At 40.4% G+C, this 27222-nt stretch overlaps 1 protein-coding gene across 3 annotated transcripts in view; it reads left to right on the forward strand.

Moving 5' to 3' along the window:
• Positions 1–538: 538 nt before the first annotated feature.
• Positions 539–27222, forward strand: part of VRK2 (VRK serine/threonine kinase 2) — a 46928-nt gene continuing 20244 nt past the window's right edge. For all 3 annotated transcript variants that reach the window (XM_068420347.1, XM_068420439.1, XM_068420527.1), the window contains exons 1-8: positions 539–737; positions 1042–1182; positions 12114–12169; positions 12694–12763; positions 13593–13680; positions 13819–13927; positions 15359–15451; positions 23893–24025. In XM_068420347.1, the coding sequence (XP_068276448.1) occupies positions 1047–1182; positions 12114–12169; positions 12694–12763; positions 13593–13680; positions 13819–13927; positions 15359–15451; positions 23893–24025 (685 nt within the window). In that variant the 5' untranslated portion in view covers positions 539–737; positions 1042–1046. The remainder of the gene's footprint in view (positions 738–1041; positions 1183–12113; positions 12170–12693; positions 12764–13592; positions 13681–13818; positions 13928–15358; positions 15452–23892; positions 24026–27222) is intronic.

A 27222-nucleotide genomic window follows, 5' to 3' on the forward strand; every position in this document is an offset into this window, starting at 1 on the left:
AGCAATGGCTGACTGGCAGTGAGGTGGCCATCGCCTTTTCCTGTTGTCCTGCTGATGGCTCCCAATGCTCCAGGCAGGTGAGCTGTCATCGCCTCACTCCGGGTGAATGCAGGAGGCATTCCATGCTGGTTTTGGGCAAGTTTCTGTGCGTAGAAGTGATCCTTGGCCTAGGCCAGAAACGTTCTGAGGTAAAAATGAAGCGGCCTGACCAATAAAGCTCTGTGACTTCATTACAGCTCTTGAAGTCCTTGCTGCACCCCAAAATCCCTGCGAGCTAAGATTTTTTTTTTTTTTAACCTCAGCCAGGGAACAGCACTACAAGAAAAAAAATAAGAAGTAAATTCCTCACTTGCGAAGTGCAGCTTAAAGAGAGGGAGCGCTGAGGGGGCGGGGGTGAGGGCCGCCATCCCGCTTCTGCCTTTCCCGCCCGACGCAGGTGCCGCCCTTCAGGGGGCAGCGCGCGCTGCGGGGAGGCGGGAACGGCGCGCGCCTCCTCTTCCCCCCCGCTCCCGCCCCACACACTGAGGGCGGGCCCCGCGCGGCTGAGGGAGCGCAGGGCCGCGGCCCGGCCCGGCCCTTCCCTCTTCCCCGCCCAGGGGTTTCACGCGGGAGGACGGCGATCCACCGCCTCCTGCTGCTGTGGGCGGGGGCTCGCCGCCCGGTCCCGGCCTGCAGGAAGTTCTTGTCTGGGAAGTTTGTAGCCGGCGCCGGGGGGAGGCCGCGGACGCCCTGCGGAGGTGGGTGTAGGGGGAGCGGGCGGCGGGGCCGAGCGCGGGCCGCTTACTACCCCTGTCCTGTGGAGCGTTGGAGCGGAGGCCGCTGCGAGTGAGCCACCCTGGCCTGCCGCTCCACTAACTAACAGGTCCTTCGGGCCTGAGGCGGGGGAGAGCCGCCCGGCGCCCGGCCGCCGCCCTGAGGGGGACCGCCCGGGGAGGCCACGGGGAGCTGGGCCGTTGCTCGGTGCCTGTTGGGCAAAGGGCACCGAGGGATATTGTTTCTCCTGACGAAAGTTAACTTTCTCTTTCATTTCCCCCCCTCAAGGTGCGATGCCGCCTAAGGAGCGCGGTAGAGTCAAGCTGCCAGTTCCTCTCCCAAGAGACATGATCCTGAAAGACACCGAAGGAAAAGTCTGGCGCTTGGGCAGTCAGATCGGCCAGGGAGGCTTTGGCTTGATCTATTTAGGTAAAACACCGGTGGTGATTAGGAGGGTGACTTATAAATTTCTTTGTAACTTTCTTAGATGAATAAGAATGGGTTTAAAAAAAATTACTGTTATCTACATGCTAGTGGTCATCTGTGTTGGAGTGTGGCTTCCTGACTGTTTTAGCACTCTGCTGGGTGTCCTTGTTTTTCAGAAGTGTTGCTGATGGTGCCGCGTGTTCTCCATGGGCCCACCAGCCCAGTTTGCTGGCTCCTAGCACGCTTTTCTATGGAGTTTGCGGGGGGTAGGCAAGGTGCTGCTGCTGTCAAAGACTATCGAAGAGCACTGCCAGGTGATGCTCTTCGAAGTAATGGTGATGCTTTTGTGAGCTGCCACTTTGGGTTCATGCCAGTCTTACACTCTGGAGCACTGTGGGTTTTCAGTTACTGGAAATGTTATCTTCTGGCCAAGACTAATCAGTTTCATCCAATAAACATAACAGTAGCAATAGTTAGCTGAGTGTTGCCTCTGAAATAAAATCTTTCACCAGAGGTGGAAATGCTATTCTTTATTTGCTGTAGCCTGTATGTGTTTCTGTATTTTTTTCAGAAGAAGCTGCTGCATTTCACTCAGTCTGTGTTATAAGGAATGCATGGTTCTGAAAGGCAGTTTGTAAAGCATTCTAGGTCAGTGAAGAGGATATAATGTATGTTACTATTGCTGGTCTCTATGAAAGAGCAAATCCTGTTTTCAAGGCCGTATTAAGAGTTTGGTGGTTTTTGGTTTTTGTGGTGTTTTTTTTTGTTTGGTTGGTTTTTTTGCACAGCAAACGTATACAGGCAAACTAGTCCACAGTGACTGTTAGGGACTAAATTGAGTTTGTATTAAGACAGCTGTAAAGAATTACCTAGGAGCAGTTTAGTACATTGTCCCTGGAGCCAAACATGATCTTTTTAAGTTAACTCTATATTTGGAGTATTAATGTTTAAGGCTTGATAAGCAAGTCACTCCTATACATAAATCGACTTCCTTTTATGTATAAATCAGCTATACCTTCATTTTTTAAGCTTTTCCTTTTTGTGTGTTTCTACCATGGAAAATACAGTTTTGATTGTTTCCCACTCTTGGTTTTTTTTGGTTGATCTCTTAATGATGGTTCCTTCATATTGAGTGATTTGTCAGAAAATAATCTGTTAATACACTGTTATGCAGCATGAGCTTTCCACTTAGTGTGATTTCCAGATTTTTATAACGAGACAAGTGTTCATTAGAACAGGCATCATATGTCATGCGCCTTCTCAATTCTTTTGTCTTTAGTAGCTGTGAGATGTTCTGCATGCGGGGACTCCTTTCAGATACGCAGAGCTGTGCTGGATTCGGTGTGTCAGGGAGGTGAAGGAGTTGTCCATCAGTGTCAAATTGTAGCATCAGGCACCTACTGTAGAGAGAGAAAAGGCGTGTGTTTTCTATAGAAGTGTTAGCATGTTTGCTCTTTTCATATTTGCAGTCATAAATGTAGCTCTTGCGTGCCACTGGTCTCTTGGTGACAGATTTACTGTGATCTTTGTTACATCTGTCTGGCTATCTCATGGTGCTTGTCTGCTTTTCAGCTGTTCAGGAACATTTTATATGGCACTGAAGTGTTCTTCCTCTCCATCTTTATTTTTCTTCCTCGTCCATTATGGTTAATCGCAAAGAACTGAATGGCAACTGAAGATCCATATTTTATTTCATGGTGTAATAGTCCCATATGTGATCAGATGTTGCTTCTCTAAAGTGGTTGCCCAGTTGTACTGTTCTTCCAGCTATTAACGTGTGACTGTAAACTACAGGAGGGTGGACAATTTTACTTGTGCCATCTGGACTTAAGTTGCATCTAGACTTCAGGTTTGAGTAGAGAAACTTTCTAGAGGGGAAAAAAGGCATAAACTGGCTTCTAGAAAGAAGAGGGAAGTGCATTTTGTTCCACTGAATGCCTGCATAAATGAAGCAAAAAGATTTCAGTAGCAACCTAAATGCCACTGCTACTTTTCCACCAAGAAAACACAGTCACTGAAAAACCTGGAGAAAACTGAGGCTGTGTATATGTTTGCAAGTAGTTTGGTATAACAGAAGTGCATGAGTAAATGGAAACAGTCGTGGCTATGACCTTATATCTACCCTATGTCTAAGTTGAGGGTTTGTTTTTACTTTGGACTAGATTTGATGTGATCTGCTGCACTGAACTTCCTCACCAAGTGCGTGGTTTGAGGCTGTCTGAAGGAACTGCTTCGAATGCTTATGTTGCTGTTAGGAGTTGGAGTGCATCTGATGGGTTCCTCTAGTGGAGTTTCTGGCTTGGTTTCCTCTGGAATTCATATAGTTCACACATACCTAACTGCTCTGCAGGCTAAACCAGTGGGGATGATAGGGGTTTCAACTAACTGCAGTTACAGAGGAATCAAAGGAAAGTGCGCTTAGAATATTTACGTTCTTTTTCCTTTTGATTCATCTGATAGTTTATTATGACCTCCTTTGAAACCTCAGTTGGTTACATTTGAGAGGTGCTGTGCATAGAGCATATATGAGATGTTACCATAAGAAAATAGACCTTAGCATGAGCTGAGAAGTGAAGTTAAGGTGTCTCTGGATATTGCCATTCAAGGATAAAGAAGACAGAAACTTGCAGAAAGCTCCCGTGGAGAGGAGGGGCTGAGGGAACTAGGGGTGCAGTGCAGAAAGCAAGGTTGTAGTGGGTGTAGTTTTCCACGTGTAAGGCAAAAAATGTTGTGTTCCTGAATCGCTTGGAATATAGCTCTGTCGTTTGCTGTTGCAGTTAAATCACACCAGACCTTGTGGGTGGTATAGCACGTGGCATTCAGTCAGTTTCATGCAGATTTGATTAGTTTTCTGCCTGATCACACAAACCACTGAGGTGATTTCATATATTGTGGTATTTGTTGCAATTTGACTCCCACTGAACTGAGGTGAAAAGCAGTCAGAGGATTAGCTGAGAATGCGAATACAATCGGGGACCCTTGGTATTACTGTTCTGTGTTTTTCTGTAAGTGACAGCATGGCTGAAGAAATACGGCTGCCACTTTTATAATAATGGTATTTGTGTTCATTTAATCTCTTCTTTCAGAAGAAGTAGTGAATGTTACATGTAGCACTGGACTGAAGGCTTAGTTCCCCTTGTAGCTCATCCTACAATTAAAAGAGGAAATGGGCAAGATTTATGCCTAGGTATTGCCACTGACTGAAGCTTTCTCGTTTAGTCCACCTCTTTAGCTCTGATACGTGTTTGTTATGTAAAGTATAGCATTCAGTAGGTTTTTGGGGACTTGATCCTACAAAAGAGTTTAGCTGTCTTTGAGAGTCAAGGGGAGTGAAGTAGATGATGAAACTTTGAGAGAAAGATACGGATGCTTGGTGCTGAGAGGCACCTTCTTCCTCTCTGCTGTTCAGACTAGTTTTTAGTGCATATACAGCAAGATGTGCGAGGACCACTGAACTTCCAGTGAGAAGTTAACCCAGAAGGAGCTGCAGAGAGGTGGGTAAGACAGGAGAGTGGAGACAGATTCGACTGCCTGCCAGAAAGAACAGCACAGCCCTTTTATAAAAGTAAAGGTTAACTTTGCCAGCAATATCTTTTAATAAGTATTTTTATAGTAGCCGTGTAAAGATTTTGATGTGCATTGTTATAGCTTAATTTCCATTAAGGGTACTCCATGCTCCATTAATGTATAACAGTGTTCTTGAGGAATTTTACGGTATCTCTGCAAAATATATTTACAAGGGATGCATTCTGTGCAAGGTTCTGTTCACTAAATCAAAGCTGCTGAAAGCCATTTACTGACCATGAGCCCTAGGATGCAAATAGTCTCTTCAGGTGTGGGGCTTCTAAACTTCTAATTATGTACATGAAAGTTATCACTCTCTACAAGTTCTGTTGTGCCTCACAAACGTTTTCCCTGGGTTTCTAATTATTCTTTCTCTTTCCTGTCTGTGCCATTCTTGTCTGTTTCTTTGTTGACTTGTTCCTTCCCTTGGATTCCCTTTGCATTTTTATCTTGACCAGAGCACATCCAGCAGCAGAAGGCTTACAAATACTGATTCCTCCCAATGCTTCTGAAGAGGAAAGCTTTCTCTGCTGCCAGAAGCAATAGAAGCCATCTAGAGATGTTCTTTCAAGCATTGCTTGTGTTGTAGCAAGAGCAATATGGATCATAAGCTGGAATTAACTCTACTGTTGTATAAGTTTGATATTTTTGTTGTTGCTGTTGCTGGTGCTGATTTGCTGTCAGGCATCTCAGGCAGAAGTGTTATCCCTTTGATAAGGGGGAGCAGAATGGAGAGCAACCGAGGAAGAACGTGACATATTGGTGGTCTCATGGCTAGTTTGTAGCCCTGTGGAGAACAGTGGCAGTACACTGGAATATTAAGCACAAGTTGAGGAGGGTGCTACTGAGAGCCTTACATTCTCTCATTTATCTTCCTGATCACAGTCAGTAATTAACACCAGTCTTTATATAAATCATTCTCTAGTCCCGCTGCAAGCACTCTATTAATGCACAATTTGGACTGAAAATTTAAGTGCAGAAAGGTCACACAATGTTTTGTTAGGAGTCCACTGTCACAGTGAAATCTGCTGTACACAGCACTATCTACTTGCGGGTTTCTTTCTCATGGAAACTGATGGTTCTGCAAAATACTAATTTTTTTATATATATATATTTATATACACACATGTGTTAGGTAGTGTCTTTTACAATAGAACTTATTATATTGTCAGTGTGTTTTAATTGTGTTATACCTGTATATTGTAATGGAACTTTGTAAGCGATAGGTGAAAACTAAGAGTTTTGAAACCATTTTTTGTAGCTGGCTTTGCAGCCAGTGTGTTTGTGTTGCTGTTTGACTGCTATTTTGTGTGTGTTGTTATAATATGGGAAGCTCAGAGAAGTACATAGTGATAAAGCCATAATCAGTGATAATTCTGCCCTGCTTGGAGATCTGTCACCAGTATAGCCAGCACGCTATCCTTTTCTTTCTTCTTTTCCCACCCCCATTTTCCAAGAAGAGGCGAAGAATATCTGCTTGAGCAGTAAATAAACAGCGATTAAATGGGTCAATATTGTCTTTTAATATCAGCAGCACAGGGAGCTCTGCTGCTGGTGGAGGTAGGGAAGAGGTGTGGTTGTGGCCTTTTCTGCTTTTAAGTTTGGACCATAGTACGCTCTGCCATTGATATTCTGAGGCTTGGTGTTCTGGGAATCAGGCTGAGGTGTGAAAGAAAGGTTCTTTCTATTTCAGAAAGAGTAATATCCATGGATAATTTGTATAGCTGTGAGCAGGGGTGTACGTGTGTCAGGGAAAAGAAGCGTTGATGGAAGCACATTCTGTCATTGTCATACTATTCATTCCTTGGTATGCGTTAGAAAGTTGGATTAGCAATTGGTTCTAGAGAAATTAAGTATTTCACCAATTGCTTAAAGTAACTTCACTGAAAATATTTGCTATAGTGCAGCAAATTAATTAAAAACGTAGTAAAAATTATACTGAAAGATATACATTCAGCATGATTTTTTATAAACTCAATGGAAAGAAGAATATTAATAGCAAAACCCTGTAATTAATAGCACTAGCAAGTAACTGTCTGGTTAGGGATGCATTTTTCTGAACCTTCAGATGTTAAAATGCATTTCAGCAAAGGACTCATTGTATCTGCAGGTGTGAATCTTAGTGTGAAAATAAATTCATTGGCAAACACCACTTCAGGAAAGAGTCTTTTTACATAGTCACTAATATTAAACTGTATAAATACAGATATAGCAAGTAGATTACCTAATTTTTTGCCCTGTCTGTAGGCAAATTATATCATAAATCTGGCTTGATTTTTGCTGCTTGGTGGTTACTTAGGGCTGACAACATGGTACAGGATCAGCCTGCACCATCTGTTAGAGAGGAAATGCTCCTTGCCTTGACTAGTTCTTTCTGGTGACTGCTTACTCTTGAATCTTCCCTCTTTCTTCTGTTTTTGGTCCTCTGTGGGCTAGATGTCCTAACTTTGAAAGCATAACTGATTTTTACACAGTAGTCTAAAGCCTGTTACAAAGTCTGCAGAGATCATTACTGTAACATTTTAGTATTCTGCCACATAATGTGTTGTGGTTTTTTTTTTTTTATATGTGTGGACTTGTGATTTGGGAGTTGTTGTCTTGCTCTTCATTAGTCCACTTTGTGAGAGTTGTGGTCAGGGACCGACACCCTGGCATGCTAAGTAAAGCTAGAAAGTCAAGAGAGCAATTTTTTTTTTTTTTCAGTGGGGGATGTATTTCTGAGCAGTGTTATATGGTAACAGGAGGAGCTTTGGATGAAAGAGAGGGCACCTGTTGCCTGATGGAGGGCACTCCCTTCAGCTGTCTTTGGCACCTGTACCCCACTGAACCTGGCATAGTATCTTCTGAGTGGGCACTGTGTCAGATTAGCAGATGGGCTGGAGCAGAATCTTGCCAGAAAACAGTTTGTGCATCAAGTTTTAAATATTAGAGGCCTGGACTCCCATCTGAGAGTGCTGTAAGAGCAGACCATACATAGCTTTTCTGCCTGGGGTTAAAGGATGTGTCATACCTGTTGCAGCTTAGAGTAATTAACTTTGAAAGTCAAACAGTGGCTTCCGTTGCTGTGGAATACAAAACTTTGGCTCTAGTAAATCAAGATTAAGGTTTCATAGAAACATGAGTAAGAAATGTAGTGAAATTTCTTACCAGTTCTGAATGTTCTTAACTTGGAGGCATTTGCAATTATCTGCAAAACAGTTTAGCAGTTGAGCACAATTTTCTACCAAAACCAGTTTAGTTAGGTCTTGTGGAAGATGGTTTCACAAGCATGGTACAGAGGGCTATGTATATGTAACTTGTGTAATAAAACTCTACATTCATAAAGCTACCTAGAAGAATCATCTAGAAAAAAACCTTATCATAAGCACTGCTCAGAGAAGAGTCTGTCCAGGAGATGATGATGCATGTTTAAGGTAACAGTATGAGCAGAGAAGCAGGTCTTCCTTAGGCTGTGTTAAAAATGGACTGTAAACACCTTTCAAGCACTGAATGTTTCGGTTCTTGGGAAGTATTGGATATTGCGAGGGTGGGGGGCGAAACCATGTGCTTTGTTTGCCTTGAAGTATTTGCCTTAGTGCTCTCCATTTTTAGGAAATATTTGAAGTTGTGTGTTAAATAGCAGATGCTACTTTTTATTTATTTGTGTATAGTAACTATATTCCTGCAACTTGGATCATTTGTTATTGTTAGATGCTCTGAGCAACACTCCCCCCTGTTAGCCATTGAATTTAACAGCTCTTGGCTTGACTTAAATGAGGTCAGAATTTTTCCAGCTTTTTTTTATAGGTAGCCCGTAACTTCTAAGTGTGGTATTTTTGAGCTTAGTTTTTATTTCTGCAAAAAACTAAGCTAACAATATCACTCTACAGGATTAGTTAACCAATGAAACAAAGAGAATAAAACACTAGCAACCCGAGAACTTCTGAAAATAATATTATTCATGTTTCCCAAACAAATATATCCTCAAAATATCCAGCAGTGGCAAAGACACCAGCTGTGGACAGGAGCAGGGATGTTTTTTCAAACTGCCAAATCAGTGCTGTTTTCTTTTCCACTGTGTAAACTTTGTCAACAAAACTGGTTCTGTGAGAGCCATTGAAAATATTTCACCATATTCCAAATGTGACTGCCACAAATTAACTGCTAAAATTACAACAAGCACGTTTGAACTGGCAAATAGAATTGGCACGTTTCTTTGTCAGACTGCAAGCAATTGTGCTGTATGGTTGTAGGAAATCGCAGTTCATCCAGAAACACTCTTTTGTTACTGTGTCATATTAACATTTAGAAAGCTACATTAATTAAGGTTGTGGCACTCGGCAACAAAACGGATGAAATTCACGATTAAAGTGGATGATAAGACCATAACTGCTTTGCCTGGGTGAAACTAGGGAGTTCTGGACATGGGTTGATTTGAGGTAAGTTATTTGCTGTGTTCTATAGGCACAAGAGTTGGAAATTATGGCAAAGAATGTGAATCTTACTGCACTGCTTTATTTCAGAGTGTATTTTAAATTCATATGCTTTTCACTGGCATGGTAGCTGCAATTGTGGGATGAATGGGAGGGAGGGAAAATAGAGCTGTGCCCTTTCCCCTTTGCAACTGTTTTGTGAGACTTGTCTTGGCATGAGATGGAAACAGCCACAGCCCCCTACACAGCTTCATCTTGCACCAGTGTTCCCAGTTAACAATTATGCAGACAATGGTTTTGATTGTGTGCATACATCAACACCCCTCCCCCCAAATGTAAGGAGATTGTGCATCTCTGGTTGATAAAAGCAAGATAAACTGCAAACTGGGAACTCTCACGCCTGTTATGCTATTTTAAGATATCCTTTGCAAACATATTCTCTCCATATAGTGCTCCTGGTACTTTATGTGTGTGCTTACATGCCATCAGAGACCTCCTGCCTATCAGCATTGCTCTCCTGCAGGGTCTCTGCTTACTGTCCTGCAGTCTAGCATTTAACTGATTGTAATATTATAAATAGCCATGTGCTACCACACAGAACGAGGCTAGCACATGGCTAATTACGAGTATACAGTAATTAACTATGAGCTAAATTCGCAGGAGAGTATGTGGTGGTGGTCTATGAGGTATGTAATCAGACTGTTTGTTAAACCTTGGGAGCCTTTCCAGTCTGTTAAGTAACTATACATAGTAATGAGACAATTTTTTAAAAACCATTTATGTATATTTATGGACAAAAAATAGTCTGTCTGATTTCTAAGCTGCAGTTAAAATATTGCTGCCTGATATATGAATGGTTAATTAAAAAGATGTAACAAAAGGTACATGTGCAACTGCGGCTTATCTGCATGTATGCGATTATTGTCTAAGCATTATCTGTGTCAGAAGTTTAGAGCGTTATTCGGTGTGAATGTTATGCCTTGTTTCATGTATGTGCAGGAAAAACAATAATACCATTTCTCCTTTTGTAGATTTGAATGTCATGTTACTCATTTTGTGGAGCATCTGTTCCTATATCTTCTTGAGCTTTGTCTGGCTTTTCTCCCTTTTCACATTGTAACGATTGCCAGTTAGTTTTGGTTTTATTTTTCTTCAGGATGTTCTTTCAGTTTGACTCCAAAAAGCATCCACACTGGCCTAGTGTAAGAACCATGGGGGTTAGGCCCTTTTGCTGGGCTGCTGCCTGTTAATTGCTCTTCTTCATTACCCTGACAGCTGTTACTGTCTGTTCCAGATTACCATGAATGAGGCCTCTCTTTATAAAATGTCAAGATGTCTACAGGGAAGTTAGATCAGACTCTTTCAAATACATTTAAATTTGATACTTCTCTATACCTGTCAAACCTCTGTTAAGTAACTTGGTATGAAAATACATTTTTTTATACACAGGTTCTTTTCTTCTCTGTGTCAGTAAGGGAGCACATCTAATTCTGTTTGAGTAATGTGATGTTGTTGAATACAATCAAAACACTTGGACTGTGCTCCTTTAAACTAATGTCTTCAGCTATTCACACATAGCTGTGTGTGACAGAGAAAGATAAAGACTTAAGCACCTGTGCCTTACTTCCCAGTTCAGTACAATAATATGGTAAGAACAAAGTTTACCAAAATTTCCTTCCTGATTGTATGATAGTTTTAAATTGTATTCTCAATGTGACTGCTACTTGTCTGAGTCTATGGATAGTTCACACCTTCCAGAGCTACTGTTTTAGGATATGTTCATTTTATCTACATATGTTATTAGCACAGAAGCATTCACATGGGGAAGTGTCAAGCAGAAGGCAGTGGGGACCCTGTGTTTGGGGTGTGTATGCTGCCAGATTCGATCTAGGTGCTGAATAGAATTGAAGGAAGATGGCAGCTGAAGGAGTCTGTTCATTGTCAAAATATTTTTATGCCCTGACCATCAAAAAATGTAAGCTTGGATGGTTTGATTAGATCCAAGTTTACTCGATTTTTATTATGTGGATAAAAGTAGTCTATTTTTGTGTGTGCGGATAGGTGAAGTGTTTCACACCTGGACTGTTGTTGGTATTTGATCATTATAAGAAGTTTGAAAGGGACACTTATTTCCTAGGAACTGTATTCTTTTTAGTTTTTTTCAGTGATGATTCTAAAAGATGATTTAGTCTCATTAAATTTTAATCCCAGTGTAGCTCCATGTAGCTTCAGTAGTATCAGAGAGAACTGATAGTGTTCTCGGGGTCAGAAGAAAATAGAATTGCATTGTCTGTGCAGAGAGGTTCTGTCTCCTGGGCTGTAATTGGCACATGCGGTCAATTATTGTTTTGAAATCTCTACTTGCACGAAGAGGCACAATCCCTCATCTCCCCTTTAGGCAGGTGGTGGCTGTGCTATCCCTAACTTAGGCCAGTGTCTAAATAATGTCAGAATAGAAATCAAGGTTCTAGGGCCAAATTAATTTGTGAGAGAGGAAAGCAGACAATCCTGTCTAGAGGCATAATGTAGGTCATAACTTCTAAGTGGTGTCTTTGTCACGACAGCGGATTGACAGCAACCAGATGCAGAGGTTATCCAATTGACTGGAATGGCTTAAACATAGTCTGTTATAATGGAATACCTCATTGTGGTGCAGACGGGCAATGGGGACATCCTGCTTACTCCTTAACTACCATCGAGGGAGAGAGTTCTGAAAATGTGGGTTAAAATTGCTTCTGTACTTGTTGATTAAAACTTCTGTGTGTGTGTGTTGTTTTTGTTTTGTTTTTCTTTGAACTTGGCAAAACTTTGACCTTTAGAAGTAGGAATTCAGACAAAATGTTGGGTATCTTTGTCATCTATTTTTTTTTGGTCATCCATGCAATGTTAGCTTGGTCTTTGTTTGCAATTATATTTTGTTGCATGCAGCTTGATCCCCATCTCTTTCTCATTTTGCAGCTTCCCCTGAAACTCATGTTCCTGTAGAAGATGATGCAGTGCATGTAATTAAAGTGGTAATGTGCAGATCTCCTTTCTAAATTCTTAACTTGTATGCAGTTACTTCTTTTAATTATCTATCCTTATTTTTGGCATTGGGTCACAGTATTGCGTGCTGTGGCTATTGTTTTTTTCCCCTGTTTCTTTATATCTTGATATACTGTCTCTGCTTGGGAATATATTTGGCATTTCCATGACACACAGTATTTCCTTGACTTGATTCTTTCCTTTCCTTGATTACTGCCCTCAACAGTTTAGTAAGGAAAATCAGACTATGAACTTAAACACACCTGATCTACAATATTTCTGAAAATAGTGTCTTAAATAATTCCTGAAAGAATCTCTGGTGTTTATGAAAATGTCTTGCCAAACACCTTTTCTTTTTGCTACTTAGTAAAATTACATTTCAGACGGCATGGTATATGGGAGGTGGGGACAAAAAGAGAGTTTCACCCTCTCTGAATTTCTCATACACTTTTCTTTAGAAACTGTTGTCTTTCTAATGGATTTTATGATACTAAGTTTGTTTATTTCTCAATAGGAATATCTTGAAAATGGCCCCTTATTTTCTGAACTGAAATTTTACCAGAGGGCTGCAAAACAAGAGCATAGTAAGTAATATATCAGTTCTGATTCAGGTAGATTTAAGCACAAGTCTGGGTTTTCTGATAACAACTGTCGCTTTAGAGCGTGATAGCCAACTCATTTCATATACACTGAACTAACCCTAGTTGGTGCTGTAATAGTTCTAGGTTGCTGTAGGTTTCTTTACTTTGATGTCATCCTCGTCCTTTCTGATCAGAAGGGAGAACAGATGCGTGCCAAATTTATGATGTGCACACTTCAGAGTGCACAACAATGAATGGACTCCAGAGAGAGGCCAGCCTTGGAACAGAGGTACTACATGAACTAATTGGTCACCATATTTCTGCTAGTAACTATTTCCATGTGCAGAGCTAAGAGTGTCTGTAATCATCAGAGGATTTAGTAGTAATCAAGGCACTTGATTCTGCAGACACTTAAACATGGATGTGATTTATTCCTGGGAACTGTCCTAAAGACTTTGGATGACTTAGATTGCTGGTAGACATAAGCTCTTTTGATAGCTTGAAGCATTCTGTATTGAATAAAGTAGAGCTTCTAAAGGAATTATTTCTTCAGCTATTGATAATTGCTTGTCTGCCTTCTAAGGGAAGAAAGTACAACATTGCTAGAACAAAAAAACTGCTTCTTGTTTTGAACAATGTAGAGAACTTCACAGTAAAATTATGGTCTGAATTGTTTGCTACACAAACTGCCAAATAAGTCTTATTTGTTTCATTGTTTCATTCAAAGTTTTGGCTTGCTAGCTAAAACAAAAAACAATAAAAAAAACCCTGCACCAAACTTGAAATTCTCCAGCTACCTTTAACCCAATGTTATCTTTTATTATTATTACAGTAAGAAAATGGACGAATCTCAAAAAAATAAGATGTTTAGGAATTCCAGTGTTTTGGGGATCAGGCCTGGCTGAGTACAAGGGAAAAAGGTAATAAGATGAATTGTAATTAAGCCTCAAATTGCCTGAAGATCCATTTTCAACAAAATAGAGGTATGTCCTTTCAATCTGACACAAACTTGCAGTCTTGTCTTAAAGGATTCCTCCCTTTTATGTATCTTCTGGCAGCTATAGATTCATGGTCATGGAGAGACTGGGGGAAGACCTTCAAAGAATCTTTGAAGATTGTGGAAACAGATTTAAGAAGACGACTGTTTTGCAGCTTGGGGCACGAATGGTACGTACACTGAGAGGGGAAATTGCTATGTCTCCAACTTGCTGAATTCAACTAGAAAATTATCTTTCTAACATAGTTCCTTTAGGGAGCTGTTGAGTTTAGAATTAAACGTGTAAATGCTATGTATTTTCTTATTTTTCATCTTTTTTTTTTTAAATAAAATGAGTATTAGGTTGAAAATCAAGACCCCCTGCAAACTGGAAGTTGGTGGGCTCAAACCAAAATTTTTTCTAATAGGTTAAAACACAGACCATACACTTCAAAATGTGTGTCTAGACTGAGATGTGTAAGCCTATTCTCATATGCTTTAACTTGTATTGATTTTTTTTTCTCCCCCAAGTCTGAAGGGTATTGTATTAGACATCCATATTTGTCAAACTTCACAATTGCATGCCTGAATGCAAAATTTTCAGTGTGTTTGCTGAACACACTGATTGTACAGGCCAGGATTAGGCTAGTCTGCAAATATCAGTTTTGTTTTCAACTGTGTGTAGACTGGCACATACCAACGGAGATTTTATATGTGCTCCTTCGTAATATCATTTGTGTTGTGAAAGACTGCTATTACTGAACGGAGGTGCACAGCAAAAGGAGTAGAAGCAATGGTCATAAGTTGCAAGAAGAGGAACTCTGAGTATAAAGGAAACATTTTTGCAGAAAGAATGTCTCAGCACTGGAGCATGCTTCCCAGAGGCTGTGAAACATCCATCCTTGAGGACTTCTGAAACTTGACTATTCAATCTCCTGTGCAACCTGATCTAACTTACATTAGTGCTGCTTGAAGCAGGGGGTTTAGACTGGACACCTCCAAAGTTTCCTTTTAACCTAAATAATAATAATAATAAAAAGTGAAGGGCTTTTGTAGTTGCATAATTGTCAAACTTGTAACACTTTGTACTCTCCAAAAGCCAGGATTAGATTGTCCGATTGTCCTTTGTGTGAGTTGCCAAGGGCAAACATTTTTTTTAATAACTATTAGAGCTATCGTACCTCAGTAAGGTGCTGAAGAAGGATGATGATGGGGGGATAGTGACATGAAATGCAGTTCATGTAATAATTGGGAGGATCAAATATATTATAAACCTTCAGGGCTGATTGAATATGTTCTTCTTAAGAGCTTGGTGTTCTCAACAGTTCCTCCAGTGTTTATAAAGTACTAGTTTCATGCTTGCTTTATGAACTTAGAAGCTGGAACTCGTAGGAATACTCATGGCAAAGTATGGCTTGTTTATATTTGCCATCAGCTGTGTGCCTGGTGGGAACAGACCCTGTGGACAGAGTGGGCAGTCCTTGTGCTCTGGCTCAGAACAAATTTGTCAGCTCAGTCTGTGTAGCCCTTGATTGCACTGTATAAGTGAGAAATATTTGGTGGTAGGGTTAGGGGCTGAGTGGAGAAGATGATGATGTTTTCTGTTCTAAATCCTTTCCTAGTTGGATACTTTGGAATATATACATGAAAATGAGTATGTTCATGGTGACATTAAAGCAGCAAATCTACTTTTGGGCTACACCAATCCACACGAGGTAAGCACGTTTACTTCTCTACACTGTTACTCTGATGTGTTTATAACTGTTTAATAGTTTTAAGTTATGTATATCCTGCATTAACAATTTACGTAGTAAAAGAAGTTTATGCATGAACATTCACATCCTCTCATGACAAATCTGAGAGTGGCTCTGTGGAGCTTCAGATTTGAGAAAGAAGCAGGACAAAACTGCTTTGTTCCCTTTGCGCTCTGCTGAGGGATAGTGGTATGGACAGGTAAGCTGTCAAGAGAGTAAGTTAGAGGACCTAAATGCTGTTCTAGGTTGTGCCAGTTTAAGTATATTAGTAGAGTTTAAGGATGTGGCCCACTGTATTTTCATTCTTGGGGAGCTCCAGCTTTCTAATATTGTCATGAATTGTGTTTCTGTGCTGCTAACTCTTATGTCCTGCTCGTTGTAGTGTATATAGTAGGTAAGATTAAGGTTGCTGCTCTCTAACACTATAGAGCCTAAAGCTAGCCTTGAAACTGAAGTGTTTTGGTGAAATGTTGTGAAACAAATCTTTTGATCCTGTCATACTCTACATGCTTTTATGATGTCTTTTTTTCTTCAGTTAATAAAATCTAAGTATGCTTTTTTTCTTGGAAAAAAAATATCATTTGGGAAAAAAGGACATCTCTAACTTCACTTTTAGATATAATTAGCTGTAAGCAATACTTCTCCTTTTCTTTCAATTTTTGTTTTTCTGCTGCAGTGCTGAAGGGACAGATCTTGCAAAACGGCTCACTGCCATTGGAGGTTGAACCATTGAACTGTAGCTGATTTTTTTATAAGTTAAATGGTTGATTCAAATTTGACTTTTCACCTTTCTAAATCACATAGTTTGAAAACTCTCATGACTGTTTAAAACAGCCATGTTTTTACACAGTGGGAGCAGCCAGTCCATAATCTCAGTTTATGGTGTTTACCAGCGTTCTGAATCCAAAGGAGGCGGCTATTTAGAGGCAAAACGATGTGCTACCCAATCCCATTAACATAACTCAAATTACTTTTTTTTTGTCTTGGCTATTGTGCATTTTTATGACAGCAAGATACGTTGTTGTTTTTCACATTGAAATAATTTTGGAAATGTCCATTTAGAGTAATCATAAAATTTTAAGACATGTAGCTGACTTGGATCAGCTGCTTTTGAATTAGCCAGATTGTGAGGTGATATTCTGATTTGTTTCTCTTGTTGTCTGCATGAAGATTGTGCTACTAGTATTTTGTTTTCATGAGTAGTAAATTCATGGACAGATTAAAAATAAGGTACTTGTGAGTTACTGGACAGAGGTTTTTAGGTGGAAGTAGAACTTGTTATATTTATTAAATAAAAGAAATCAATAGATATTCCAATTTAAGTAGCTCCTAACTCAACACGTACAAAGTGGATGTTACTGCTGAGGTTTTGTGTGGAATTTTGTTTCAGTAAAATTTCTTTTCCACTGAAATAATTCTATAAGACAGTTTTAAAAGTTCACATTCTAATTCAGAAGAGCTAACAGGAGAGAATTTCTAATATTTGCTTGCATTTGTAAGGTATGAATTAAATTTTCATTTCTGTATGCTTAAGAAAACTTAGAGCTGTTCAGATAAACTTCCCAGTCATGGGCCTCAGAAATTCTGCAAGTGGCCCCAGGTCTGCTGGTTTCACTGAAGCCGTGATAGCTATACCATACCAGTCTAGAGCCACGTAGATAGTGATGGTTATTTCTAAATGTATTTTAAGGTAATGTGTGCTATATTTAGCTTACACAGCAGGGCAGATGGCTTAATGAGGCTGTTTATGGTCAAATAAAAAATTATTTTCCAGGCACAACTTGCACTATATCTTGAAACACGTATGCTCTGTGGCTTGCAGGGCATGAAAAGAAGGAATAATCTCAGCAACACCACAGCTAAAACTTTCAAATTGGCAGATCTACGTATGCCACAAAACTGAATATTCTTCCCCTGGAATTGTTGACTCTGATGTGGTGTCTGCCCCCATACTTCAGTAAATGTTCTTTATGTGAGTTAGGAGCAGTGCTAGGCAATATCCTCACACAGATTCAGGTATTCAGAACTGTGCATGTGTACATGCACAGATGATTTGGCATTTGTCATGTCCTGGCTATTTGCATGTGCCATTAATTTGCATGTAATTTTGCCATGAAAGTTGCTTCTTCCTATTCCAAACGTGTCCAGTTCCTGTGTAAGACTTCACGATGTTCTGATAGCCTTTTCCACAGATCAGGCTGTCTTTATAACATGCTGGTGAGCAGAATGTGTTATGTATTTACCAGACCAGTATTTTGGGAAGCTCTGTGGAACATTACCACTGACAAAATATGACAACAATGTGGAATATCCTGTATCCTCTCAACTGTTGCTGGAGATGCTGTGTTTTAATTTGGAAATCTTGTACTAACCGTAGACACTTCAGATAAAACCTCAGACACTGTTGCTGCTACCAAATGCCTGTGAAGCGTTTTGTACAACCTTCTCTCTCTGTTAAAATGAGGGATAGCTAGATTGCCTTGGTCTTGTTTTTCTAAAACAATGGAACTGGGAGGTAAAGTGATTAAACTAATCTCATAAATAGGGAGTGAGAGCATCTAGCCAGTGGCAAACTCAAACTCAGGAAAGCAAGCTGAGACCTGTAGCTCCAGTGCGAGCTGGCATAATAAAGCTGTCTGACCTAACAATTTCTTGTGAGTTTTTGTGAAGAAGTTTATGCTAGTGGGTTCTTGCTCTTTAGGGTCTAGGATTTTAAGAGAAAATAAATTGGAAGTTTTCTTTAATTCTAGAAATTTGTTTTTAAAAGAAACATATCTAATCACCTAAAATATATATATTCAAAATGTATTTTCATATTCTGTTTTGGTGAAGAGAGAGAAATATCTGTTCAAAAAAAGCATGTGTACCTTTATACTCAACGTTGTCATTGGCTGTTCATGTGTACTATTATGTGTGAATTTGTCACTGACTTCCTGCAGTTCCAAAAAAAGATCATTTTTCTATGTTAGACTTTCTGCTGCTACGCTCTCTTCTGTAAATTAACCTGGTAAATTTACACCACAGCCAATAAATATCATAGTCCCCTTTTAAAAAGAACACGTGAAATCCACACTGCTATCCCCTACCTTCTGTGGCAAGGCAGAGAAACAAATAAAGTAAAGGTCCTGTCACTCTGTGACCTCCAAATGATGTTCAGGAATGGTTAGAAGATCAGAATCAACTGACCTCAAAGAGCAGTTTGCTGCAGATCTATTCAGTAGAAGGGAACGAGGCCATTCAGTGAGTTACAGGTCAAAAGATCAATTCTCTAGTCAATATGTTTCTGAACACGGACCCAGCACAATGACTGACAGAAGAGGAGTGATGTACTGAGGGAAGTACACAGCCCATGAATCTCGAAGAGGACTGAAAGAAAACTTGAAGTGATCAGACCTATAAATTACAGACTAAGTGAAGCACCGTCTCAGTATTGTGGCGAGTTAAAGATAATTTGGTGCGTAGTAATAACTGTATGATAAAGTAGAATAAGCATTATTGATATGGACTCTAAAAGAGAAATTAAAAACCATTAAACTCATTTAAATTGTCATACCCTTAAAAGGGACAAGCTGTCACCCGACAAGAGCTTAAAATCAGAGGTTTTTAATAAATGGAATAAGGTTTGGAAGAGTGTCTCTTCAAAACAATTACCTTGAAGTATTTTCTTTCCCTCCGCACCCCATGGAACATTTGGGCAGACATGCTGCAGTGTGGCAGACTCAAGGCTGTACCAGAAGTTGCTTAGTTGGATTTTTAAGCTGTAAATTTTAATTGCATTTGCACCTCAGTTCTGATTTTGATTTTAAGTGTTTCTTAGACAAGATAGTAACAGAATAAAACTCTCAGACTTATCATAGATACCCTTAACCGAGAAGGAAAAAAGAATACAAAAATGTTTCAAAATGTTAATTTTTTGTGACCATCTTTCAGTGGACCAGCATTGAAGATACAGAGCTCACGCATTGATCATATGGGAAAAACATGCATGAAAACAATTCCAACTTTAAGCCATTTTTCGTTGTGAGGTGAATCATTGTGATTCCTGCTCTTTAGTCCAGTATGACAGATTAGCTAAAGAGCAGATGAATTGAGAAAAATTAAAATCTGCCACTGCCAAGTAACAGAAGATTTCTTCCCCTCTCTCCTTTGTTTAACCTGCTTTCCTCCTTCCTGGGTTTCTGTTTTGTGAAAGATGCTATTTTTATCCCAATCACTATACTTGAGACTTCCTGTCCCAAGATGGACTTGAGTCCATCTTTACCCTTTTCGTAGAGTAGTGTCCATCTGAAGCTGACAGCACTATGGCCATTAGCAACCAGTCTGCCTCTTATTAGTAGGTATCTACTTAATTATTTACAGCGCATTACGTAAGCCTAGTAATGGAACCATTGGGAAGAAAATGTACAAAGAAAATCACTGTGTTGTTATCCGTTCAGCAATAAATCTCCTGCTGTATGTACTTCAAGATAAAGAGAATACCATGAGAATCCAAAATGCTGGGCTTATGACTTCCCAGATCAGTGCAGGTATATATCATAACATATACAAGTTGTAAGAATTTTATATGTTTAGCAGATACTTATCACTTCAGATGCAAAGCGCTGCGAGGGAGTCATACACAGAGAGGACAAGGGGACTGCCGAATCTATGGCTGGTTGCTCCTGCATATAAATAGTTATTTGTGCCTGTGTGGCTGTGGGCTTGAGTAAGATGGGCACATTCATGTTTGCATGAAATTAAGTGCGAAGACTTTCGAAATCTGGCTCCTAATCTATAACAAAATCTATTAATAACAGACCGTGCGAAGCGCTGCTGAGTCTAGTGCAGACTGGGATGTGTGAAAAAGAGAAACTTGAACAAAAACAAGAGTTAAAATAAGTGAGTGTGGGGGGAGGAGTGTACAGTGTAACACAGCTAAACCCAGCTGTTCTGGGCTTATGTCACTGTTGCACCTTCATCATCCATGTTACCATTCCTTGTTTCAAGTGTCTTGTTTATCCTAGTCTACATGTTTTGTTCTCTTTTTGTTCTTATTTGTTTTGTTGTTCCTAAAAAAAATCATGCAGATGAAAAATATTTATGGTATTGAAACACATACTAACACTGACAGGTTTTCTCAATATTCTTTAACACTCATCTTCTTTTCCCCCTTCCTATACCCTTAAAAAAACCCCAACAACCTACAAATTCGTTAACTACCCCTACCCACCGTGTTCTGAGCAAATTTGGAAGGGCACGTTGTGTCACATTATCAAAAAGTGACAACTAACTATAAAGAACTATATATCTTTTTAATGATGGAAGGGTTATAATGATAATTGATGAACTGAAATTCATGGTAATTTAAAATAATGTAGTCATTCTAATAATGGTTGTGGCAAGGTTGTAACAGTGCATTGCTGGCTTTGTACAAGCTGAAGGGGATTGATTTTTGTTGGTGGCCAAGAGGCTTTGCCTTGAGAGGCTACCATCGGCTGCATGTTTGTGGAAGAAATCTGGTGTGAAAGTTGTGGAGGTGATGAATGGCTCAGCTAGAAGTGAGCTAAACAGTGACACTCAGGACCAACTTCTGGAGCAAACTGGTGCGATCATAGATGTTGTTGCAATTGCATGTGAGTGGCTTTAAGAAGTGATTGCTGCTTAGTTTCCAGGTCCTGCCACCATCAGTCAAGGCAGAATAACCTAAAGCTACTTCTCACTTTTAGAGGGGTTTTTCAGTATAAATTTAAAACTCCTCTGCTGATACTACTAGTGACGGTGTTTTAAGCAAACATGTTGCTTAAAAATGGGTTAAGAGCATATAGCTGCTGTGATTTATCTCTAGGATAACTGGTAACTTTTTTACATAGTTCAAGTTTGATTAGCAAATATTTGTGGCTACTTTCTAGACGCCCTGTCATTAAGATAGTTTGAAAGACCACCAAGGCTGGGCTGCTGTATGGGAGTGTCTATCACATAAGGTAGCATTCCCAGCCCAGACAGACCCAGAGAGCTGGCAGGGATGCTTTTCTTGTGTTGTTTTTTCTAACAGTTAAAATCTCATTTTATACGGCGTAGCCTGAATTTTTGAAGGTTGAAATCTGCTCTGTATTTCATCTTATTATATCTGTTCAACTGTACATGTCAGAAATCTGTAGTCAAGCAATATCCAAAGTGTACCGCTTAGCCTGGGAAGAACACATCTTCTAGCCTACTCTCTCCTTCCCAGCCCACAAAGGATGCAGAAGACTCACCAAACTTGGTATTAGGGTAGTTTAAATTAGTTTTCTCACACTGACTGTGGGCTCAATTAGGATGGGTACCAGAGCATCAGGAACACGCTGGAGAATGGATGCAGGAGAAAATCAAATCGGTCAACCCAACAAAGTTTATGCCTTGTCCCAGATTTTCTAAACGTGCCTCTGGTCTTTAATCTTGTATCACAGTTTGTATAGTCTGTCAGGTGAAAAACATCACTGGTAATCTTAAAAGCCATCACCCTGCAGGAAGTGAGTGCTGCATCCTGGCTTACACGCTCCAAATAAGCACAGATCTTGCAGCAGAAACAGTAAAACCAAGAGACCAGCCATCCCAGGATTTGAAGCTGCCTGGAGCACAAACAGGAATCAGTAGTTCAACAGAATGTGGTAGAAAATAATGCATTAAGTTTTTTTAAGGGTTGGTTGTTTGTTTATTTGTTTTTCCTCTACCAGGAGTGACATAATTAAATTACAAGTGAGTGCCAGAAGAGTTTATTGTAGACTTTTATAGGATAAATTATTTTTTAGCTAAAGAGGACACAAAACTAAGGTTCAAATAAGAAAAAGCTTTTCCTTGCAATATGATATAGTAGAAATGATCTGTATATGCCTTTAGATGGTTTAGCTTTTGCCCGAGAGATCTGTTCCATCGGCAATATAATAGCAGTCTGTAGCAATTTTTTTAAGTGAAAGTACCATACTTGGATATTTATAAAAAAAGCAATTACCTAATGTGAGAACTGGTCAATGTAAGGGGCAAAGGCCGGGTGGGAGTGTGAAAATGACAGAGTGAGAAAATAACCTATGGGATATTGTGGGGTGGACAGATTGTGATTAAATTCCAGCTGCTTTCAACAAGTTACTGCTTGTCAGCTGCGCTGCAGTAATTGACCACGTGCATGTATTAAGTCCACCCCTGTTGGAGGGTAGAACATGTTAATCTGAACTTCATAGAGTGGACTTGCGCCCTTAATCTGAATTATGTGAGTGGCAGAATTGACACGGATGCGGTACCGTGTGCTCTATGCCTGTAGAGAAATAGAGGCGTAGGAGCCAGATGGCATGTTCGGGTTTGTCTTGACAGGCAGCAGGAGAACAGAAAGTAAAATTCAGCTCTCCTGAGCTATTCTGTTTACAGCTTCAAATACCGTAAAAGTGAGCGAGACCAAGTTTAAAGTCAGTTAATACTTGCACAGTTAAGTCCCAAGAATATGCAAGTGCATCTCCCAGATACGTCATTCAGAAGTGTGGGGCCTCCTCTCTCTGGTTATTTAGGTGGCTATAGTGAAGCATCTTGGAAAAAAAACACACCCCTGTGCCAGGGTGGAAAGGTAAATGTGGCATGCATGAGCTCGCTGCAGTATACACAGTGGGGGCTCACATTTTTTTTCCTCTTACACTGATTTAGCTCCATGGATTTGCTTCAGAGTAACTTAGAGTGAGGTCTGGCTCTGTGCCTTTTCAAAATTTATTATAAATTCAGGAGTGATTTACTAAGATTGCTTTCTGGGTTGGCGGGGGGGGGGGGCTAGTTTGTTTTGCTTTGCTTTATCTTACACTTTGTGTTTAAATAGTTGTTGCCAGTACGAAGTTACTGACAGTGACATTGAAAAAGATGAGACTGCAGTTAGGCTAATGCCCAGCAACCCTGTGGTCACCGTCCCTGTTAGCGCTGGAGCCCTGTGTCCCGTCTGGCTGGGGGGAAGCTGCTGCCTCTCAGTTCCTCTGGCTTTTAAGTTGCGCTGCTGTTATGAAATTGTACAGTCTCAGCTGATGGAAAATTTGAAGAAAGATGTGTATGTGCCTGTTTAAGTAAGGAGAGGAAGGGGTCCCATAAGCAACGTGAGGATACATAAAAGGCATATTGCATTTTATGATGTCTAGATGCCCACCTGGAGAGGAGAGAGCTTAGGAACAAAATAAAAAGACTGAAATTCTGCTCGACTCTGAAATAAGATAAGAGTATAGTAGTGGAAAGATTTAAATGGGGAGGGCAGCTGTTATAGCCCCCAGTTGTACATATTTTATCCTGAGGCACCATTTGGTTTAATAAAATTTAGATCTAAGGCTGTCCTTAACCTATCAGTTTCTTAAGACTTAATTATAAAGGTTATACTTTCAAAGGACAAAAGCATTATTCATTTGTCTGTTCATGTCTTCCAGGTTTATCTTGCAGATTATGGACTTTCCTACAGATATTGTCCCAATGGGAACCACAAACAGTATCAGGAAAATCCTAGGAAGGGCCATAATGGGACAATAGAGTTTACCAGCATAGATGCCCACAAGGGAGTAGGTAGGTTTCTTTTTTTTTATTCCAGAGGAGTGATTACAGAATGAGTAATCAGGCTGTGTGAGCTGATGTATACAATAGGAGCAGTCTTGGGGATTGCTCAGGGTTGATCAGCCCCTTGTGTGGTGACCTCTTCTTGTACCTGGGAACGCTTCTCCAGGGCTGCTGGGGGAAGGGGGGCAGCACGATGAAAACTGAAAGGCTGCTGCACGTATGGAACTGGAAGGTGGGCCAAGATGCCTGACGAAGAGCTTGCCATTAAACTTAATTGGTTCATGTTGGGAGTACTGGTTTGTGTTTGCTGTACTCTGTAGGCAGGCAGAGGCAGTATTTGCTTATGTTGCATTGTCAAGAAAAAATATTTCGAGTCTGCACTGTGCTTTAGGGAGGGCTGTGTCTGAGTGTCACCATCTGTGTTATGGGAGGATATTTCAAGATGACATTCCTTCTGCAAGGAGAAAAACCTTTTTTGAAGCCATAAAGTGTTAACTTTTTGAAATCTTTTTCCAGTAGCCTTTCATATATCTTACTTATTTAAACTCACTTTGATGGTATTGGAAACACATTTGCAGGTAAATTACATACATAGTCCTTTTATTGGATATTGATTGTACTGCCTTGCATTCCAAGGCAGACTTAATTCAACAATTCCCTAATTAGTTAAAGTCATAACCTATGTCTTGTATTCATTTACCATTAATTAAACCTTAGCTGTTTATTACACTGCAGTCCAAATCCAATAGCAGACCCATAGAGCCATGGAAAAGGGAATGGGAGGTCAATATCGAAAATATATGGTGCAAAGTCCCACTGATGGCTGCATTGTTCACAATCAATATGGTCAATGCAACACAACTTTCTTACTTGCTATGTCAGCAAGACAAAAAGTCAATTGTAATGTTATGCTAGTGAAAAAAATGGTGATTATTGAAACAATTTGACTCTTGCTATGAAACAGTGTTTTTGTTAACTTTTCTTTCCCATATTCCCCCCCCCCCCCCCCCACCAAGATCTTCTAAAACAAAAGGAACGGTTTTCTGCTGCCAGCTTTGCTAGGATCATAGTGTCACAAGTGATAACTGTAGAAATTTGTGCTTGTTAATAGCTGCTGAACTGTTACCTTAAACTAATACTTTCTAACGAGTTTTAGTTGGCACAAACAACTGTATATTATTGCTTTTTCTATTAAAAGGACCATTGACCATGTAATGTAGAGGGTCTTGATAATTTGCCGGCGCTGTTAAAACCTGCAATCGTTTAACTCTGGTCATTAGGAAAAATGAAATAAGACTGTCAACTATTTGCTGCTAAGACAATTGCACAATTTCACCTGCTAAAAAATATTTTGTTGTGAAGAGGGCATCTGTTTCAGCCTGTTTCAAGCCCTCCTGAGCCTGCAGTGCATTTTCTGGAGACCTGATTCTGGCTGTTTTTCCTGGGAGTGTGAGCGGTGTGGCTGTGTACTAGTGTTTGATGTGGATGCTGTTTGAAGAACAGGTGGAGGCTGCAGTATTTGGGATTTGGCAGTTGGATAGTTGTAGCAGCCAGTTTGTCTAGTGGACAGGTGTCTGTTGATGTGATTACAGAACTGAGAATTCCTTTTATTTGAAAGAGCAGGGAAATTTTCAGACTTGGGTGGCGAAGGGTGTGCACGTGCAAGTGTGAGTTGTTGCCTTCTGCAATCTGTGGGTTAGATTACCCCCTCAAGTAGCTGAAGCCATGATGGAATCAGTGAAAAGCGGAGGACTCCAGAAAACAAAATGTTCAGAAAGATAGCTTGAGGGAGCTTACCCCCATCTTACGCTTGAAAATTTTTTGCTTGTTCATAGCTGCACACAAAATCCGCAGATTTTTCTGATGCTCCCTCCAGAAGAGCCTGCAGAACATCGTGTAATATCTGGTATGGTGCTGAGAATCCAAACTATTCACATTGAATGCCTCAGCTCTGACCTTGTAACAGCCTGAATCCATTGAGGTCCAGTTACCAGTTTCCCATTTGCAGCAGGTCTCTCACCATCCCAGGGAAACAGGCATCTGCAGCGTCTTCTGTCGGGGATTGCACAGGTCCAGGTGGCAGAACGCAGGGGCTGGTTTCCCTCATCTCATCTCTTCTTGTGAGGTTTAGAGTTGTGGAGATGTTTCCAACAGTTGGGGCAAAGGAGCAATTCTTTGCTCAACAATCTCCTGTACTCCCGACTTGTGATTGAATCTTGGTGCAGTCTCCTGTACCAAGCGAGGTGGGGAGCTCTTCTGAGAAGTGTTTAAAGACTGTTTCACTGTTGGCAAATTAAAGCTGCATAGACAGCTTCATTCTAGTGTTACCCAGTTTTTCAGGGTGGAATATTTATTTCAAGGCTTTTAGAATGTAGTTCCATTTTTAAATGTTATTTTATATAAATAAGATCCTTTCCAGAGGGAATTTCCTGAGTGTACGTAGCAACATAAATATATCTCAAACCTCAACACCGCTGAATAGTCCCAGTTGCTGTATTGAGCCAGACAAATGAGAACATTCTGACTTGCTCTGTCTTTATTCATAAAGTACCTACTTGAAGACATAGAGCCATTTGAGGTATGTGCTGAAACTTAAAACAAAGTTATGAATTTGTTGCTTTCAAAAGTGTCTCTTGGCAACGCTTAAAGCTGATAACCTCCTTTCATAAAGCCAATCAGATGCAATGACTGCCCACTAATTCAAATCGACACTGGTGTTTCCCCAGGTGTATCAAGAGATTAACCCTGCTGCATGCCTACTTACTGCCCAAACTCTCTGGAGTTCATCAGGTGTAGAGGTTACGCAGTCCACTGAGATTTAGAAAGTTTCCTACCAGCGGCCACTGCGTGGTAACACTTGTGTGGTAGAATTAGTCCCTGTTCTTCTGACAGCCTCGGGCAAGGGCTTGGACATGCTGTTCCTGTGGCAGCTGATGGTGAATCGCTGCATTCAAACAAGTTACTTTCATGAATCATAGATTCATCCTTTAGTGCGTGCAGGTGGACACTGATGGTGCTGGTGGCTTTGACTTTGTGCTGGAACTGAGGAGGAATTCTCCCTGAGCTGGGAAAGGCTGGGGGCAGCTGCCCTGCCTCGTGTCTCAGCTCTTCATGCTGGTTTTGTCTTCAGTTTTGCACGGCTTTGTGGGTTTTTTAAGTTTAAAACCTCTTTATTTTGATGCAAATTGCATATGGCACAACTGCAT

Source organism: Nyctibius grandis, chromosome 1, assembly GCF_013368605.1.
Source record: "Nyctibius grandis isolate bNycGra1 chromosome 1, bNycGra1.pri, whole genome shotgun sequence".
In the NCBI taxonomy this organism is placed as follows: Eukaryota; Metazoa; Chordata; class Aves; order Nyctibiiformes; family Nyctibiidae; genus Nyctibius; species Nyctibius grandis.